Source organism: Vombatus ursinus, unplaced genomic scaffold, assembly GCF_900497805.2.
Source record: "Vombatus ursinus unplaced genomic scaffold, bare-nosed wombat genome assembly UNPS02014781.1, whole genome shotgun sequence".
In the NCBI taxonomy this organism is placed as follows: domain Eukaryota; kingdom Metazoa; phylum Chordata; class Mammalia; order Diprotodontia; family Vombatidae; genus Vombatus; species Vombatus ursinus.
The window spans coordinates 20,928,274-20,948,786 of NW_020954559.1; the positions used below are offsets into that span (position 1 = coordinate 20,928,274).

Consider the following 20,513-nt stretch of genomic DNA (forward strand, 5'->3'; position numbering starts at 1 on the left):
GACTTGTGGTTTTAGAGAATTGCCTGGAGGCCTGAGAGGTTAAGATTAAAAATCATCCCTCTTTTCCAGAGCAATAGAAATGGGTAAAACTCTCTGCATTCTCAAAATTGAAGTCATTACATGGTACAACACCGGAGAAGGCACTGTACCTAGAATCAGGAAGACCTGAGTTTGAATTCTGCCTCAAACATTTCCTGGCTGTGACCCTGGGCAAGTTACTTAACCTCTGTCTGCCTGTTTCCTCGTCTATAAAATGGAGATAATAATTGCACCTACCTCTCAGGGTTGTTGTGGGGATCAGATGAGGAAATATATGTAAAGCATTTTGTAAACTTTAAAGAGCTACATAAAAGTGAGTTATAATAATAATAGTTATTATTATTTACTGTTATTATTGTTAGTTTCCCCACTGATGTTTCCTCTGGGAATACCTTTTTTGCTAACTCTCACTTCCACATTCTTAGTTAACAATCTAGCGCTTCTGTTAATTTGGTGAAGGTATTTCTACATTCTTAAAAGATAGTAATTGGTGGGGGGGCAGCAGTTAGGTGGAGCAGTGGATAGAACACTGGCCCTAGAGTCAGGAGGACTTGAGTTCAAATCCAGCCTTAGACACTTACTAGGAAAAAAAAAAGACATTTACTAGCTAGCTGTGTGATCCTGGGCAAGTCATTTAACCCCTAGAGGCAATAGGAGTTATTGCCTCTAAAAAAATTAAAATTAAAAAAAAATAAAAGGAAAAGATAAAAATAAGTCCCTCTAGGAATTTACTAGTAACATTTGGATACCCAGGATATAACTAGCACCAGAAATACAGTAAACATATTTGTATCTTTCCTTACAAAAGAATAAGTTATGAAAAAGAGAAGAAAAAATGTTAAAGCAGCATTCAGTATTTGGAAACGAAAGAGATTGGGTAGTAGAAGGGAGAGATCTGATTGGAGTGAGAATATTGAGTCTCAAATCCTGTCCTGTTTCCCTGAGGCTTCAGTTTTCTCATTTATAGAATGGAGTTGGGCTGGCTTGGAGGGGCAGAGGAGGAGATGGGGAGTGGACAAGTTGAGTTGTTGACAAGTTGATCCTGTTTAACTCTTTTTGTCTAAGTGAAATTATGGCATAAAATCATCTTCAGTTTACAGCAGAGTCCAGTTAATTCTAAGTCATTAGCTCAGCTATTCTCAGAAACAACAGTGCTGCACATCAAATTCAAGTTAGAAGCATTTCCCATGTCTTGAAATATTTCTGAAATGAAAAATTCTGAAATTTTTTTGGGGAGAAGGATTTGATCCCAATCTTGTTATATTATCAGCATTCTCTTCATTTAAGATTTCTATGGGTACCAGGTTTGTCTTAGTATTTTTCCAGTGGGCTAAGAGGTTTTAAAAGTATCCTTTTATGGGTACCTGTCTGTTTATCTATCTATCTACACATATACACATATATAACACATATACATATATACTTGCACGCATATATACATATATATCTAGGATAATTTAAGTTCTTTGAAGATAAATAAATGACTATAAAATTCAGAGATATTCAGGTACCTCGGGGGTAATAATAGCACCAATTTCATGGAGTCAGTGTCAAGATCAAATATGATAACATATGTAATACACTTTGCAGACCTTAAAGATCTATATAAATGATAAATATTGTTAATTAGGTAGATAGGTGACATAGTGAGTAGGGTGTTAAACTTGGAGTCAGGAAGTCCTGAATTCAAATACTGCCTTCAACATGTAATAGCCATGTGACCCTGGGCAAGTCACCTAACCCCTCTCACACTAACGTTCTCATTTGTAAAATAAGGTTAATAATAGCACCTAACCCAGGGTTTTTTGAGGCTCAGATGACATAACATCTAAAATGCTCTTAAAGCATTATATAAATGTTAGCTGTTATAATTACAAAAGCTTAAAGCTGCAAGGATTATACCTTTTGGTAAATTGAGTCTAGTATGTAGCATGGGAATGTTTGATGAATAGAGAAAGGATCCAGGTAAGTGAGGAAACTCTCTCCATGCAGGCTGACACCTTTTCTGCAACTTACAGATTTAGAGGAGTGACTCTTAACCTTTTTTGTGTCATGGACCCCTTTGGCAATCTGGTGAAGTTGGTGAACCCTCTCAGAATAATGTGTTTAAATTCATAAAATACAAGAAAACCAAGGGTTATTGAGAATGAAATATATACATACATACATATGCACATATATATACACATGTGTGCATACACACACACACATATACATACACATATAAAACACATGGCCGTATTTTTTCCCACTCATGTTCTCTGGCAAAAGATCTTCTAAAATCTATCTGTAGACTCAGGTTAAGAACACCAAATATGGGGCAGCTGGGTGCACAGTGGATAAAACACCAGCCCTGGAGTCAGGAGGACCTGAATTCAAATTTGACCTCTGACACTTACTAGCTGGGTGACCCTGGGCAAGTCACTTAACTTCAATTGCCTAAAAAGAAAAAGAAAAAAAATTATCAATCGTACCAAAATACCTAGAACACTGAGAAATTAAATGAAGACTTGACCCCAGGTCTTAATGTCTCTAAGGCTAGCTCTTTATCTTCTGTGTCATGCTGACTCTCTTGTATTAAGTTAATTTGTTAAGTAAAGTAGCAGTGAAATCTTAGGTCAGATATTGAAAAATTTATACCGTAGGCAGCAGAAAGGGAGTTTGGGAAAGAGTCTTTCACTGATTAATAGCAAGATTATTTTTACCTAGCACAGTTTCATGCACATGCATACCTGTATATCATTTTAATTTTTAGCTTCTTTAGCTTCATTGTTTTGAGATGTACTTGGGGAAGTCACAGAGCTAACATCTTGCTTCTTATGTTGAAGTTACAATCCATCAGTGTCACTAGCTCAATGGTATTCCAGTAGAAAGCAGCTCAGATAGATGTATTACTTTACATAGTCTTCTAGATACAGCTTGGTGGTGCTAGGCTTGGAGTCAGGAAATCCTCAGTTCAAATCTCAGCCCTTGGACACTTAGTAGCTGTGTGACCTTGGAAATGTTACTTAACTTCTGTTTGCCTCAGCTTCCTCATCTATAAAATGGGGATCATACCTTGTATATAACCCTACCTTGTATATAACCCTACCTTGTAGGGTTGGTGTGAAGTAATTTGTAAAGCATTTAACAAACTGCATAACAGACAGTAAGTACCATAAAAATGTCTATTCCATTCCTTTTCTTCCTTTCTAACGAGAGTACAAATTTAGAATTTTTTAGGTATAGGAAAATATGATGAGCTCTTTTGAATAGATAAGATAGTTTTGTTAATGTTTAATGCTGAAAGATGTTTATCATATGTAGACTGCCTTAAATGTTATGTAAAAAGCCCTCATTTTTTACCAGATTTTCAAAAAAAAATATTGAACTCTCCTCCTTACTCCATGTTTTTTATAATGCAATTTACTCATTAATTATCTTGGTTCAGATTTTATTCCAATAAAATTAAGAACTTCATAGAATTTTTTACAACACAATTTGAAAGGTCATAATAAAGATAACATAACTGATATTTATTAACAAAATCTTCACTGATCATATTTTTACAGAATCTTTTTAATTTTAGGATAGGAGTTGAACCCATGACTTAATTAGCATAGGAAGGAACTTCCTCTGTTAATATAGCTTAGCATCTTCTCCGTAATGTATGTTGTTGTTCAGTTGTTTTCAGTCATGTCTGATACTTCTTGACCCCATTTGGGGTTTTCTTGGTCAAGATACTGTAGTGGCTGCCATTTCCTTTTCCAGCTCATTTTACAGATGAGCAAACTGAGGCAAACAGGGTTAAATGACTTGTTCAGGGTCACAGCTAGTAAGTGTCTGAGACCAGATTTGAACCCAAAAAGATGAGTCTCCCTGAATCCAGGCCCCACTCTATTCACTGTATCACCTAGTTGCCATTTCGTACTGTATAATCTTAGACAATTGTGAGAGCACTGACAGGGTAAGTGATTTGCTCAGGATCACTTAGTAAATTTCAGAGGCAGGATTTGCACCCAGATCTTTTTGGCTCCAGAGTCAAATCTCTATTCAATACCTAGGACTGCCACTTTAGTTTTATGTCAAATTATTTTTATTATTTTATTATCTATTTTTCATCTCTGTTCATTGTTTGGTAAGAATTCTCTCTTTTGCTATAGTTATGAAAAGTGCCTCATCTCATTCTCTTCTAATTTGTTTTTGGTGTGATCCTTTATAATCAGATCATATATGCATTGTAATCATACTGCGGTATATGTTACAAGATATTATTCTAAATCTAACTTTTGCCAAACCCCTTTCCAATTTTCTCAACTGTCCTTGTTAAATAACTTCTCCTAGTAATTTATGTTAGGTTTATTAGATACTGGACTATGGTTTTAGCTTGCATCTATTCCTTAATTATCAAGTCTCTTCTCATCTACTTTTCTGTTTCTATAACCAACACAAAATATTTTTTGATGATTACTGCTTTCCAATTTAGTTTGAAGTTAGGTAAGAGCAGTGGATAGAGTACTGGGCTTGGAATCAGGAAGGTTCATCTTTATGAGTTCAAATCTGACCTCAGACCCTTATTAGCTATGTGACACTGGGTAATTCACTCAACATTGTTTGCCTCAGTTTCCTCATCTGGAAAATGAACTGGAAAAGGAAATGGTAAACCACTCCAGTATCTTTGCCAAGAAAACACAAAAGAGGGTCACAAAGAGTCAGATACTACTGAACAACAGTAATGCTATTGTAAATATATTCACACTCTCTTAAAATTCTAGATCTTTTGTTCTTCCAAATTAATTTTGCTAATTTGTCTATTCTAAAAAAAAGTAACCTATCAGTAATTTGATTGATATATTACTAAATCTGTAAATTGACATAGGTAGCATTGTCATTTTATTATATTAGTAGGCTCCACCTGTGAGTAATGAGTATTTTGTTATTTAAGCCTTCCTTTATTCCTCTCAAAGAGTTTTATAGTTATATTTATATAACCATGTGTGTTTCTCAATCGGGCAAGTCCCTACCATTTTTTCAATTTATAGTTTGTTTTTTCAAATGGAATTTCTCTTACTTCTCTCTGGGTATTGTTAGTAACTGTGTAGAAATGCTGATTTTTTATGGCTTTATTTTGTAGCCTATGATCTTACTGCAGTTAATTATCAATAAACAAGCATTTAAATACCTACTATGTATCAGAAACCTGCTGTGCCAGCCTCTGGGGCTACACAGAATTAAATAACCTACTTACTTAGATTAATTTACCTTAGATTCTACTGGGGAGGAAAGGGTGGGACAATATATAAATACAAAATAAATATAAGGTAGTTATGAAGGGAGAGCACAAGCATTGGAGAATAGGAAATGGGATGGGGAGATGGATGGAGAAAGACTTAATGTAGAAGGTAATAGTTGAACTTTGTCTGGAAGGAAGAAAAGGGTTTTATGAGGCAGAAGTGAGGGGTGAGTGCAGAGGCACCAGGGCTGGGAAGGGGCCCCGTGCAAAGACGTGAAGGGGGGAGAAGGAGTGTTGCATGTGAAGACCAGAGAAAAGGACTGTTTGGCTGGCTCACAGAGTGCCAGAGAGAAGTAATGTAAAATGAGGCTGGAAGATAAGGTGGGGCCTGGTATCAGGTGATTCAATATTAGCTATCAGAGGTCTCTGCAATTCAGCCCTCTAGGCAGGAAGATGGAGAGAATCATTTTTGAGCATCTGCCCTGTGGCAAGCTGATTACAAGTCACATCATCTGAAGAAATCTGGCATAGATTACTGGGAAACAACAACAGGAACAGTTTGAATCTTAGAAGAGCTTAATTTCTAGAATATTTTTTAAACAACAGAGAGCATGTTTTGGTAGAAACAGTGAAAGGGTTATCAGAGGCTCACAGACTATCAGACCATCACCATTGCAAGTAATTTCAGAGGCTATCTAATTCAACAGGAACAGGAACCCTGGTCGTCCATTCTTTCCATGGAGACCTCCAGGGTGGGCAAACATAATACTTCTCAGGTCAGACCATGCCACTTTTGGATAATTCAAATTTTTTTGTTGTTGTTGTTCAGTCATTTCCAACTCTTTGTGACCCCATTTATTAAAGATACTGGAGTGGTTTGCTGTTTCCTTCTTCAGCTCATATTACAGGTAAGGAAATGAGACAAACAGAGTAAAGTGACTTGCCCAGAGTCACAAAGCTAGTGTCTGAGGATAGATTTGAACTCAGGAAGACGAGACTTCCCGATTCCAGGCCCTGCACTTTATCCTCTGCACCACATAGCTGTCCTAGTGTTTCCTTATATCAAGACTAAAGCTGCCTTTTTGCAACTTCTACCCAGTGTTGCAAAGAGCTGAGTAACATAGACCTTCTCCACATGATTCCTTTCAGATACTCAAAGATGGCCATCATTTTCCCCTCCCCCAAGTCTTCTCTTCTGCAGGATAAATATCCCCAATTTCATCTCATATGACATATCCCCCAAACACCCGATCATCCTGGGTGCCTGTTTCTGGATGCACTCCAGCTTGTCAATATCCTTTTAAAATGTGATATCCAACAAGTGAACTGAATACAATGCTCTAATTACAGTCTGTCCAGGATAGAGTATAACATGATGATCTTCTCCCTAGTCTTGAGCAGTATAATGCTCTTAAATAAAAGTTAAAATCACATTAATATTTTGGCTGCCATCTTGTACTATTGATTTCTTGGGCTCATAGGGTGCTAACCACCAATCCCCAAAATCTTTTTCAGATGAATTTCTGTCTAATTACCAGACCTTCATTTTATATTGTGAAATTAACTTTTTGAATACAAATGTAAGATTTGACTCTTCAATATTCTGCTGGATCTGTGACCTTGGCAATGTGGGTACTCTATCCAAAGAGGTAGATCACAACCCATTAACACCTTTTCTTCCTGAGCAGGAGTTGTCTGTGACCTCCTATAAATCCTCCACTGGGAGGTCTGTCTCTTCTGATCTATCCTAAGATCCATTCTAGCTCTTAAAAACTGGGATACATTGATGTTATGAGTCTGAGCAGAACGTCAGTAGCAGACACGTTTGAGGTTGAAGGTGAAATCAGAGTAGGAACCCATGTCATAGTAGACTATGAGTATGAGTCAAAATGATGGTAGAGCCAGTCCATTGGTTGTAATTCATTTTTATTCTTTGACTAGCCTATCTCCTTTTCAATTCATTCATTTTGTTTCATGCCTTATTTGATTTTTAATTACCATCAAAAAATTATCTCAGCTGTTAACATCTCTTAAAGGAGTCTTGTGTGACTTTAGCACGTGCATGGGAGAAACCTTGTTGGAAGAGGGAGAAGACAGCATTTTGCTCTCCCAAATTAAGTGCTTGGTATTTCGGTTATTTTAAATACCTATCCCTCAAAACTGTGTCTCCTTCATGACACATACCACCTCTGGTCTACTCTAGTGTTATTCTCATCTTTCTTTTCTTTAGCACCATTTATAATTCTTCGAACAACATTTCAGGGACTGTAGGATGGGAATCCAAATTCAGTGGTTCCATTGTAGATAACCCTATATTTAGCCCTGTTAAATTTTACCTTATTTAATCTAATTGGCCCAGCATTAAGGTGTGTAGAGTTCTTTTGGCTCCTGACCACATGACCCAAACTGTAAGCCATCACTTCTAGAGTTGTGTCATCTGTAAATTAGATAATTACATCATCCATCATTTTATTTAATATCTATCATATTATCTATTTATCATAAAAATGTTAAACAGCACAGGGCCTGTCCCAGATCTTTGGGACCCTCCATTAGCAACTTCCTTCCAAGTTACATCAAACCATTAATATCAATCCCTTGGATGTGAACAAATTGTTTTTAAGCCATTTATCCTATGTCTATCTTTCTCAGAGGAATGGGAAGTTTCTGTTAAATGCCTTGCTAAAGTTTAAGCAAATTATAACTACAGCATTTTCTGATTGAATAATCCTGTGAACAAAAGAAGTGAGATTAGTTTAACATGATTTGTTCTTGCTGAAGCCCTGTTGATTGGATCTTCATGATCAATGCTTCCTTTCTTAGACATTCCCTAACCATTCCATTCACACATTCAAAATTTTTGCTTGGAATTTAAGTCAAGCTCATTGGTCTTGAATCATAAGTCTAGATTCAAATCTTGGCAATATTACTGGTTGAGTGACTTTGATCAAGTTATTTAAACTCTCTGAGTCTTATTGTTCTCATTTGTACAGTGGAGATGGGGATACCTGTCCCATTTACTCCCATGAGGTTGTTATGGAGATCCAATGTAATGATGTATTTTAAAGCACTTAGTATATTGTTATTGTTCAGTTGTTTCAGTCATGTCTACCTGTTTGTGACCCTCTTTTGGAATTTTCTTGGCAAAGATACTGGAGTGGTTTACCATTTCCTTTTCCAGCTCATTTTACAGATGAGGAAACTGAGGCAAACAGCGTTACGTGACTTACCCAGGGTCAGATAGCTAGTAAGTGTCTGAGGTGGCATTTGAACTAGGTCTTCCTGACTCCAGGCCCAGCACTCTGTCCACTGTGCCACCTAGCTGCCTGGGAATGATGATACCTGCTTCACTTACACCATAAGGTTGTTGTGGAGATCCAATTTAATGATGTATAAAGAAGGACTTAGTGGATACTAAAATTCTATAGAAATGTAAGAACCATAAAGTGATTTTTCTTTGTGCACTCAAGACAGGCTTATTCGATTCATCTTCTCTATGTATATAAGCGTTCACCCTAAACTTCTCCTTTAGTGGTTACTGGGGACAAAATAAGCAACACAGGATACCATGATGAAGTCCTTATGGTTTTCTGCTTTTATGATGTTTTGCTTGGAGGTTCTTTCTCAAAAATTTTTGAAGTTCAGCCTAAAAAGGCAAAATCCCTTGGACTTCTATTTATTTTTCTTTTTTTCCTTGTCCTAATAACTTGTATCCCGGGTCTCTGCATGAGGTTTACCCTCTGAGCTGAGTAGCCAACATGTATAAACAAACCAGCATCAAAAGATGCAAATCATTAACATTTCTTCCCCTTTTCCCCCCTGCTCCTGGGTTTCTCATCTCATGCTAGGAGATGAGTCACTGGACGTGGAAAGCATTTTGCTGTTTTTCCACCATGGGGAGGGCAGTACTTTGTCAGGTGACATGATGAGCACAGAAGAAACAGTTGACTGACTGAAGAGAAATTTTTCACTTGGTCTACTTTAATCAAGATCTCAAATCCTGTTTTTTGGTCAGAGGAGGCAAGGTAATGCAATGGAAAGAACCTCTGGACTTGGATCCAGGGAATCTGAGTGGGAATGCCTGTCTGGCACTGTTACTGCCTGTGTGACTTTGGGCAAGTCACTAACCCTCTCTGGGCTTCAGTTCCTTTCATCTGTCAAATGAAAGGGATGGAGTAGATGGCCTTTAAGGTCACTTGAAACTTTTGATCCATTCTTTGAAGATGTTTTGTTAGGCTTCTCAAATGACCAAAGAAAGCCAAGAAAGAAAAATGAAACACAGTGGCTTAGTTTTAATGATAGCAGCTATATGCTTAAAGCTAAAAGGACTTTAGGTATCATCCAATTCAGCACCTCTCCTCCCACTCCACATTTTGCAGCTTGAGGAAATTGAGACCACTAAGCTTAATTGGTTAAGTAGCAGAGAATTTGACCTAAGTCTCTGCCTCCGAGTCCTGTGCTCTTTCCACTAATAGTAATAACAGCTGGGATTTAAATAGCACTTTGAATTTACCAATATTCTCATGTTAACCCTGGGAGGTAGATGCAATTATTAGCCCCATTTTACAGAGCAGGAAATTGAGGCAGACAGAGGTTATGTAACTTGCCCAGGGTCACACAGCTAATAAGCATCTGAGGCAGGATTTGAACTCAAGATCTTCGTGAATTCCAAGTTCACTGCACCATTTAGGTTCCCCATTTGTTGCAGTTGTTCAGTCATTTCAGTTATGTCTGACTCTTCATGACCCAATTTGGCAAAGATACTGGAGTGGTTTGCCATTTCCTTCTCCAGCTCATTTTACATATGAGGAAACTGAGGCAAACAGGGTTAAGTAACTTGCCTAGGGTCACACAGCTGTAAGTATGTGAGGCCAGATTTGAATTAAGGTCTTCCTGATTCCAGGTCCAGAGTTCTATCCATTGTGCAACCAGGTTCCCCATTACACTGATATTAATGTAATGAAATGAAAGAATAAGGAAAGGCCATCAAGTAAGAATGCCAGACTTGAACTGGCAATTGGGGGAAATTAAATTAGCAATGCAAGCAGCAGAACTATAATTAAGAGCCTTTTCACTTGAGGCAGAAAACAGTTGAGCAGGGCAAGAGAGCAACAGCACAGAGAGAGGGCAGTCCAGTGGTGAAGTGGGGTGGGGTCAGAACAGTCTGAAAAAATCCATTCCTAGGTCCCTAAGGAGTCTGAGGGGTAAAGGCTTCTAATAACCCCCAGGAAAGTGGGGGAAAGCACATACCCTAATATTAGTCTCCTGACATATAGCCTCTATCACCATGTCATTCTTACGGCTCTGGTAAAAAGTAACTAAAAAGCATATATAATCATGGACTTCATCTGTAGTCATACTGCCTCAGAAAGATGGAAGCTTGGGTCCCTTCTGCATGACTAGCCCCAGAATGTAGTATTTCACAATTGGCACTTACTGATTAGAAAGTAGTACTAGAACAAGGGAAGAGAACATGGCATGTTCAACTTGAATATATAACAAATATGACATCTAGGTAGAGGTGCGTAAGAAGTACAGCAAGAGTATTGAAGAGCAGAAAGGTAAACACAGTTAATTTGCCTGATATTTTAAAGCTGATTGAACACGTGCTATCAGAGAGGACAGAGAAAAGGAGGGAATTGTATGTAATTCTACTGTGTCTCTGATCTGTTAACATCTTTTTTTTTAATGGCTCAAGAGAAGGAACTAGAAAAAGCAGAGAGACCAAGAAAGGACCAAATGGGCATGTTCCATTTTATTACACCTTCTTGTTATGATAAACTACAGCTGTTTTGTAGTTCATTTCCCAAAAATTCATTCATATTCAGAAGTCTATACCTATAGAATACAAGTCATTTAGTTTTTGGTTTGTTGTTTTCCTCTCACATCAGGAGTCTGAATCATATTTTGATTTCTGCCTAAAGAAATCTACCTAGGAAAAGAGGGAATAATTGAACACTATTTGTGTGTATGTGGGAGGGGGAGTTTTGCAACAGAAAACAACCCACATACCAATCTCATCCAGAAATCAAATAGCAAGCTTGGAAGGTGCGGAGGATTGTAGGTGAGACCAGGGGAGAAGACAAGGAAAAAATAACAAGAAATATGTGTATGTTTTCATGTCATGGAAGATAATAGTAAAGATAGCCTATCATTCCATTTTCCAGAGCACCAATATCAGAGTTTTAAACAAACAAAAACAACTCTTCCCAATTGAATCTAACTTGCATTTTTCTCTTAAAAGATAGAAAAAAAAAGATTGCTCCCCTGAGACTGATTGTTTTTTTTTCAACTTCTTTTGTTGGGGTGGGGAAATGAATTGAATGAATTGTTGCAAAATGTGATACTGAAAGGTTTAAGATTTTGGTTGCTTCAGAAGTTTGAAATAGTACAAAACAGAGTTCATTATGCAAAACCATTATAGAAAAAGACATGAGAAGTATGAACATCAGGACATGCTGATAGCATACACATAAAGGAAAATACCTGCGAGGGTTTCTTTCTAAACGATAGATGAGGACAGGACCCAAGCTACCCGAAACCTCTTTTGAGTAGAGAGGTGTCTGTTAATGTGTTACGACCAGTGACTGAAATGTTGAAGGAGTTTGTATTCATCTCCATTTGGTTAAAAAAAAACAAACCCATTGCATCATGATGTTCCAGATTTCTAGCCCACCATGGTCTTTCCCTTCTTTTTGGTTTGTGGTAAGAGGAGCAAGGAGCAGTTGTTTCACCATGTTTTCTTTCTAGTTATCATGATACATGATACTCTTATTGATCTCAAAGAGGGGGCAGCTAGGTGGCACAGTGGATAGAGCACCAGCCCTGAAGTCAGGAGGATCTGAGTTCAAATGCAGCCTCAGACCAAATACTTGACACTTACTAGCTGTGTGACCCTGGGCAAGTCACTTAACCCCAATTGCCTAAAAATAAAAAAAAATAATTATTGATCTCAGAGAAACCCAGGGCATGCAGGGGACAGCCGTGATCTAGACAAGAAGATACATCAAGCAGTAAACATTTATTAAGTGTTATGTTCCAGGAATCATGCTAGGTGCTGGGCTTGAAAATACAAATATGAAATTGTCCCTGCCCTCAAGCAGCTTAAATTCTTAGAAGTGGTACAGTATGTTCACAGATAAAAAGATAAAAGCAAAGTGGTTTGGAGGTGGGGCATCAACAACTATGGGGATAACCAAGAAAGGTCTCCTGAAGGTTGTTGTTCATCCTTCGTTCTGGATGAGTATCAATGACATCTCTTTCAGGAGGTCACACTGGCACGGAGCCTTGAAGGGATTTATGCGTCCCAAGAGGTGGAGGTAAGGAGGGGGAAGTATTCTAGGAACGAGGCTTAGCCTGTGCAAAGGTACAGAGAGACATCATGAAAACAAATGCCTACAAAAATGCTTTGGCACAGGTTTATGGTCATCTTATCAAACATCTTCCAACTATTGGGTAAAAGAGGTTTCTAACCAAAGTGGGAAGAAGGAAAATGTGAAAATCAAGACCAGAATTAGGTTTATCCTTTCAGGTATCTGTCCATATACATAATTGTTGGTTAGTGGATTTATTCCTTTGATTTTTTTTTTTTGGTACAGACCCATGATTTTGTTGGTTTAATGAGTATTTGGTGAGAAAACAATGCAGCCTGATAGGCATCTGTCATTTATAGTACTAGAATTACTTGGAGGCTCTGAAAGGTTGAGTGATTTCCTAAGGGTCACTAGTTATCATAGGTAGTGTGTATCAAAGGTAATATTTGAACCCAGGTCTCGACTCCAAGACCAGCCATCTGTCCAGCACACCATACTTCATAGGCATCTAGAAAAGGATTAGAGGTGAACGGACTTACCTCTGATTTCACTGGTATAGAGAACTTATGATTCTCGCTGAAACTTCATCTATAGATGTGGATTTGTACCTGCTTTTTAGTTTAGAGTCATAGAGAGTTACTTGGCAGCATTGAGAGATTTAGTGTCTTGCCCACAGTAATACAGACTCTATGTGTCAGAAACTGGACTTGGTCCAGTGCCTGCCTGATTCAGAGGCCAACTCTTTATCTGAGACCCCACACTGCTATAGCAGGTAAATGCATCAATTATTTGCAGAGTGTTAACATTTTTCAAATTGCTTGAACTAAACCATATTGTAAGTGAAAAACAAACCAACTGACTTTAGCTTGATTTACCTCAATCAAAAGATCTGTGATTTCTTTGGTGCAGTGCTCCCAGGACCAATGCTGATCCCAACATTTCCACGGCTACCTAGATAGAAAATCTTCGTGAGTTTTTAGGACTGAAAAAAAGTCATAACCTGGTGGTCAGACCTCGCTGTACGTCAGAAAATTGCATTTATGGATTTGGTTTAGTTTACATCTCAGCACGATAGTTCTGTCATGTTTTGGGGTCCGTAGCCTCATCCAAATTTGTGTTCCGGTCGCCGAGTCAGTACAGTTCAACATTTCACACTCTAGTGTTTTCCCCCTAGCAATTCTTAGGTCTAGAGTTGGAAGGGACCGCAGGAACCATCTAATCCTTTCCCTTAATTTTACATTTGAGGAAACTGAGGCTGAGGAAGCTAAGTAGCATCAGAGGGGGGATATAAGTCCTCTTAATTCAGAGCCAGCCCTCTTTTTCTGCCTTGTAGATACCTTCCACTTCTGAGAAGGGTGGGTAAAATGGGTTGCTTTGGAGTATCTTCTTGCATGTGGCTGTTTCTCAACATGCTTCCTGTTAACCATTTTCAGTAACAGAAATACCTTGAGAAAGATATTTTTGTCAGGAAGCTTTAATTGTGTAGTCCTACTGCCTAGTAGCATCGTGAGGAGAACTCGCCTCTGGCTCATAATTCTGTCTCTTCTTCAATAATAAATAGTTTCTGGTCAGTTGTGAATAAAAACCCAAAGGAAAAAATAATGTAAAAATATCAATCATAAGAGGAAGATAGGACAGAATTGGATGTACCTTTTTGATTTTGCATTAGCTCTTTCAAGACACTGGCATGTAATTTAGTAAATTACCTTTGCTTTTTGGCCCCAAAGAGCCTTAATGATCCTCCCAAATATGAAAAATGCGTTCTTAATTGTCAGTCAGCATTGGGGGTGTTATCCATCATGAAGACTGATGTTTACTAAAAAATGAGGCTCCTAAGTGAAATGCTGCCTGTTTTTCTACAGCATTACAAAAAATCCAACTGAGATGCTTTTAGATTTTTAATTTTAATTTATTTTTTCAATTAGCAAGAATTTATTTTCTCTCCTTCCCCACCCATACCCATTTAGAAAAATGAAAAGTAAAGCACACCCATTGTAATAAATAAGCATAGTCAAGAAAAACAAATTCCTGTATTGACAATGTCAAAAAATGTATGTCTCATTCTGCATCTTGAGTCCCATTACTTCTCTGTCAGTAGGTGATAAGCATCCTTCATCATTGATCCCCTGGAATGGTGGCTGGTCACTGTATTGGTCAGAGTTAAGGTGGTATTTTAAATCGACATAAAAATGAACAATTTTACTCTCTCTTCAGCAGTCAGACAGGGCAAGATTAAAAAAAATCAATGTCTGTCCTGATACTGGACATTTGATTGTTTTGCATTGCAGGTTTGCATCATAAACCCCGGTTAGGAATTGTGCCGAGATGTCTTTAGGGTTCCTTGACTCTTAATTCTGCCAAATATTCACCATTTTCTTGGTGGTTTGGGATTCTGCAGGATCTGTCCTACAAAGATCGGCACTGGCATGAGAGCTGCTTTCACTGCTTCCAATGCAAGAACTCTCTGGTGGACAAGCCTTTCGCTGCCAAAGATGAACATCTCCTTTGTACTGAGTGTTACTCCAATGAGTACTCTTCCAAATGCTCGGAGTGCAAGAAGACAATCATGCCAGGTCAGGACATGTTGCTTTCTATTTCAGAAAAAGGATTAAATATAAAGGGATTAAATTAATGGTTATACTAATCCTAACATTTTGCCCTTATGTGAAAGTAGCCTTGATCTGCCATTTGCATAGCCTTTGGTCCAGAGTTATGTGCTGATTGACTAGTTACACCCTTTTGCTTACAGTTTTTGATTACATAGAAGTAGTTAAAACTCCCAGAAAACCCAGGTGGGGGTGTACTGGATCATGCTTTTTAGGAATAGTACCTTTATTTAATGGAGGTATGCTTTGCATGTATCTAAAGGAATGATCATATCAAGCAACTAACTGTTGAACTCAAGCCATCTCATTGCGTCTTCATCATCAACGTGCAAGTTGTTTTCTCTCATTTATCCTCCACTAACAATTGAATTTTGAAGATGAAATCATGTTTATTGATGGGAAAGAAAGTAGCTTGAGAGTAGTCAGGTAAGAAGAGACTGATAGAATTGGATGGAGGTGGGGGGAGGAGGTAACCCTTTTTCCCTCCAAATCATTGTCACTGTGTGAGAACCAGATTCAAAGCCAAGAAGAGTGGTTTCAAGTACCACCCCTGATGCACATACTGGCTTCATAACTGAACAAGTCACTTAACATCTCAGTGCTCTAGGCAAGTCTCTAAGACTGTTAATTGGAGAGAAGATGCCAATGTGAATTGGTAGAGGGAGTTTACTCCCCTGGGAGTTTGCCATATAAATGAAATTGCAGTCCCTATCACCATTTTTATATAACTTATACCAAAATAGTCTAGATTTTCAGACTTATATTAAAAATCAGAGCAAATTTTGTAAACCTTAGGTCCATGAGGAGGCTTGAGAAATCATCTCATCTGGTGTCCTGCTTTGGTCAGCAGACATCAAAATCAAGATAAAAAATAGACCAAAAATGATTGGGGGAACCCCTGAATTACTAGACTAGAGCACCTCCCATGAAGCTGGACTTTGACTCTTTGCTGAGGATAGCCTAGGGAACTACTGATTGGGTCCTGTTGACTAGGGGGTTGAGCAAAAGATGGCTAATAACTGAGCATGGAGGGGTTGGGATCAGAGAAGATAGATGATTGCTAAAGCAACCTTTCCTCCCCTCTTTGGTCTACAGGAACATGAAGAAAGCCCCTCTACTCTCTTACTGAAAGTCCAAGGGAGAGAAAACTTACCTAAATTGAGAGGGAGGGTAGAATCATTTCCACATGTCTTAGAGACTCTGTTCAGGGAGAACATTTCTTCAATAAAAGTCTGAACCCTCTGACGCTTGATCACATATTGTTGTCTCAACTCCCCACACCCCAAGGTGCTGATGAACCCATTAGGAGTTTCTTGTGAATGTCCCTGAGCAAGCAGTCAAGATGAAATCCAGTTCCATGGGAATTTACCAATTCAGAGATTCCCTGATCACTTCTTATAACAGGCAGTAATCTTCCTATTTCAAACAACATGGAGAAATTCTGCAACCTCTCTTTAAAACTCAGTCCAAAATTTAATAACTTCTTACCATCATATAATTCTCATTATCCTAGTCTGAGACCCTGTTTCAGAAGTTTAAAGTAACTCCCTCCTAGTATGAGAAACCAAAGACACAAAAAATGATTTCTTTTACCCATAGTATGAAAAACCTAGGTTTTCTTTTTTCTAAAGGACAGAGAGGAAGGTAGATCTTTTCCTGGCTTGTACAAACTGTTAAAAGGAGGGAAGTCCTATTTGGAAGCTAATCTCATAATGATATTCTCCTATACAAGCATTCATTTGGTTCTAATCTTTTAAAAAGTAGTTTTTTTGGACTAAATCAAACAGGTTTCCATGTGGAAGAGATTTGCTTTCAAACATTCATCTAACAAATAAGTGTTTTCCAGTATTTCTCAAATATAGCCAGGTAGAGCCAGAATGTCTGTACCATATTTGTAGAAATATTTGAGGTTTTGCAAGCAGTTATGGTTAGTGTTTAGTATGCTATCAAAATAGAAGTCAAAGCATTTATGTATTTTCAGGCTGTTTCCAAAATGAAACCTTTTACTTACAAATTCAGTTCAGGGTTATGTGAATTTTGATTCAGTTTTTCCATTTCCTGACAGCAAAAAAGGGAAATTAAAGATTGCTAGGAACCCTTTAATTAAGGTTTCTTGGCATATTTACTTTAAGTCTAATCCAATATTTTCCGGACTTGATCATCATTATGAGTACCATTAAAAATTGATAAACATTTGTGGAATGCTTACTAGAGCAAGGCACCATGCTGGCTGCTAGGAATACAAAGAAGTCTATGAGACAGGAGCCCCTGCCATCAACGAATATTTAATCATCTAGTTTCCTTTAGTTGTTAGTGCTATATCCCACCTATTCAAATTTGTGCACATGTTATATCCCCATGCTATATCCCGCTCAACCCTCCCTAAAAGAAAGTAAAATCCCTTGGGAGGAAGAAAAGTGGATCAGTCATGGGTTTTTTTTCCTTCCAGCTATGTCCAACTCTTCATGGACCCATTTGGGATTTTCTTGGCAGAGATATAGGAGTGGTTTGCCATTTCTCTTCTTCAGTTTATTTTACAGATGAAACAACTGAGGCAAGCAGGGTTAAATGACTTACCCAAAGTTACACAGCTGGTGTCAGAGGCCAGATTTGAACTCAAGTCTTCCTGACTTCAGGCCCAGCACTCTAGCCTCTGTGCCACCTACCAGCCCAAGATGGCCACTAAGGAAAGAGGGCTCTTTTGCTATTTCTTTTGTCCTTGTAGCCCTAGCACATGATAGGTACTTTATAAAATGTTTGTTGGGTTAGACTAGCCTGAAAGTTGCAGAACAGGTGCTTTTTTTGCACTGGCAAAAAGAGTTCTTTAACCAGAGCTCCTATACCAATGAAATCATAGGTTTGGTAAAAAATAATAATAATAATAATAACAACAACAACAACAACAACACTATGGGGATAAAACAATAGTTACCTTAGAATCAGGAAGATGTAAGATCAAATTCTATATTTTACACACATTAGTCATGTGACCATGGGTAAGTCTTTTAAACTCTTAGAGCCTCATGTGGTTTTTTAAGACTGAAGTTATAGAGGAATTGTTGATCTATATTAATGGAGGAAGTTTCCACACCAGGAGATTCCCCAGACTCCCCCCCCAAAAAAATAAACCCACATCTGGAACGAAAGCAATTAAGACTACAAAATGGCATATGCTAAACACCAAATGAATGATGTAAGAGTTTAGAGGAGGGAGAAATCACTGTGTACTAGAATGGCCTGAAGAGTGCCAGTAAATATTTAACAAGTCCCTCCCCCACAAAAAAAAAAGTACATACAGTTTTAACTTTAGTCTGAATTGTTAACATTTTCTCCATCATTTTGTTAAGTCCAGACAATCAACAAAATAATAAATCAAGCCCTAATATATATTGTTTGTCACTTTCTAAGGTATAAATACACTGAAAATTTGACAGTGGATTTCATCAGAATAGTTTGAGCTGACTCTGGCTCCCCCTGGATGAAGATGAAGGATGCCCCAAAGATGTCTTCATTTTAAGACTGGATAACTGGGAGAATGAAATATTTCATTCAATGCCTAATACAATGTTTCTTAACATAGTAGGCATTTGGCAAATGTTTTGGGGACAGATCAATGAAGAACAGAACTTTTTGTAAGGAAATGGTAAAATTTAAGACAATAAAGTGAAGTAAGTAGAACCAGGAGAGCATTGTACACAATAACAGCAACATTGTATGATGATCAACTGTAAATGACTTAGCTATTCCCAGCAATACAGTGACCCAAGACAAATCCAAAAGACTCACGAGGAAAATTGCTACGCACATCCAGAGGGAGAACCGATGGAGTCTGAATGCAGATTGAAGCGTACTATTTTCACTTTCTTTGTGTTTTTCATACTTTTTTCTTTTGATCTGTTTCTTCTTTCACTACATGACTAATATGGAAATATATTTTTCATGATTGCACATATATAACCTATATAAACTTACTTACCATCTTAGGGCAAGGGGGAAATGAGAAAGGGAGGGAGAAAATTTGGAACTGAAATTTTCAAATGGATGTCAGAATTTGTCTTTACATGTAATTAAAATTTAAGAAAAGAGAGGTAAACGGAGGCCACATTACAGAGGACTATTCTAGGAAGATTGGATTTTATTTTGTAGGCAATAGGAAGCCACTGAAGGTGTGACTGAAAGACAAGAATGACATCTACAAAAATTAATCTGGTAGTGGTATATAGAATAGATGAGAGGTTAAGATGCTGAAGGCAGGGAGCCCTCCTTGGAAACTGTCACAATAGTGTAAAATGAGATAATAGTGAGGGCCTGAGTTGAGAGAATGGGAGTGGAAATAGGAAAAACAACACAAAACGGAGGAAAATATGTAAAGGAACTACCCCAAGATTTGCTAGGCGTAGTGATGGAGGATGGGAAAATCAGGGATAATTTCAAGGTGTATGTAAGCCTGGATGTCTAGATGAATGCTGGTATTTATAAGAGAAGTAGGAAGTCCAGAGAAGCTGCTGTTTTAGGGGAGAAAGATCGTTTTGTTTTTAGACAAGTTGAGTTTGACATGATGGCAAGATATCTAAATGGGAATGAACAAGAAGCAAGTTAAAATGTCACACTCAAAGACGAGAAAGATGAAGGCCAAAGATACAATTTTGGGAGTTGTCCATATCTACAGAGGTGATGGGTGCAGCTATTAGAATGGATAAAATCTCAAGGGAAAAGGATGTAAGTGAGAGTTATTTGTTTAGTGGTGACTGTCCTGCCTGAAGTTATTACTACTCAACTTCATGACTGTTTCCCAAAGGTTTAAAAATACTTTCCTGTCCGGAGTCAGAAAGTACGAGTGATATCCCTATTTTACAAATAAGGAAACAGAGGCTGAGAGAGGTAATATGACTTAACTACAGTCACAGAGCTAGCCAATGTTAGGGCTGGGTTTCAAGCTTGAGACCCTCCTGAGAGGGTTCCTTTCCATTAGACCATAACTCTTCTATAATTCATATTGAGAAAAATAGTTCTTACACAGGATGGGCTAGCCCAGAATGCATCTGAATGTTTAAATCATAGAACTCAAGAACTGAATAGACCTTAATTGTTATTTTGTCCAATATCTTCATTTTAAGATAAACAGATGCTTTTGACTTGATTTTCATAGAAGAGGAAACTGAGGCCCAGAATGTTGAAGTGACATAGTGGGATAGGGGTAGAACCAGGACTAGGTCACAAATCTTCTGACTCCCAGTTGATTGTTCTAGAATATGATTTCAGGGTCGTTGAAGTCCTTTGGTGATCTATTAGATTTATAGGGGTGGGGTAACCTGCAGCCTCGAGGCCACATGTGGCCCCTCT

At 38.0% G+C, this 20,513-nt stretch overlaps 1 protein-coding gene across 4 annotated transcripts in view; it reads left to right on the top strand.

Annotated features, from left to right (window-relative positions):
- Positions 1-20,513, top strand: part of LOC114046317 (four and a half LIM domains protein 2) — a 68,938-nt gene that overhangs the window by 28,963 nt on the left and 19,462 nt on the right. For all 4 annotated transcript variants that reach the window (XM_027866615.1, XM_027866614.1, XM_027866613.1 and 1 more), the window contains one exon: positions 14,963-15,137. In XM_027866615.1, the coding sequence (XP_027722416.1) occupies positions 14,963-15,137 (175 nt within the window). The remainder of the gene's footprint in view (positions 1-14,962; positions 15,138-20,513) is intronic.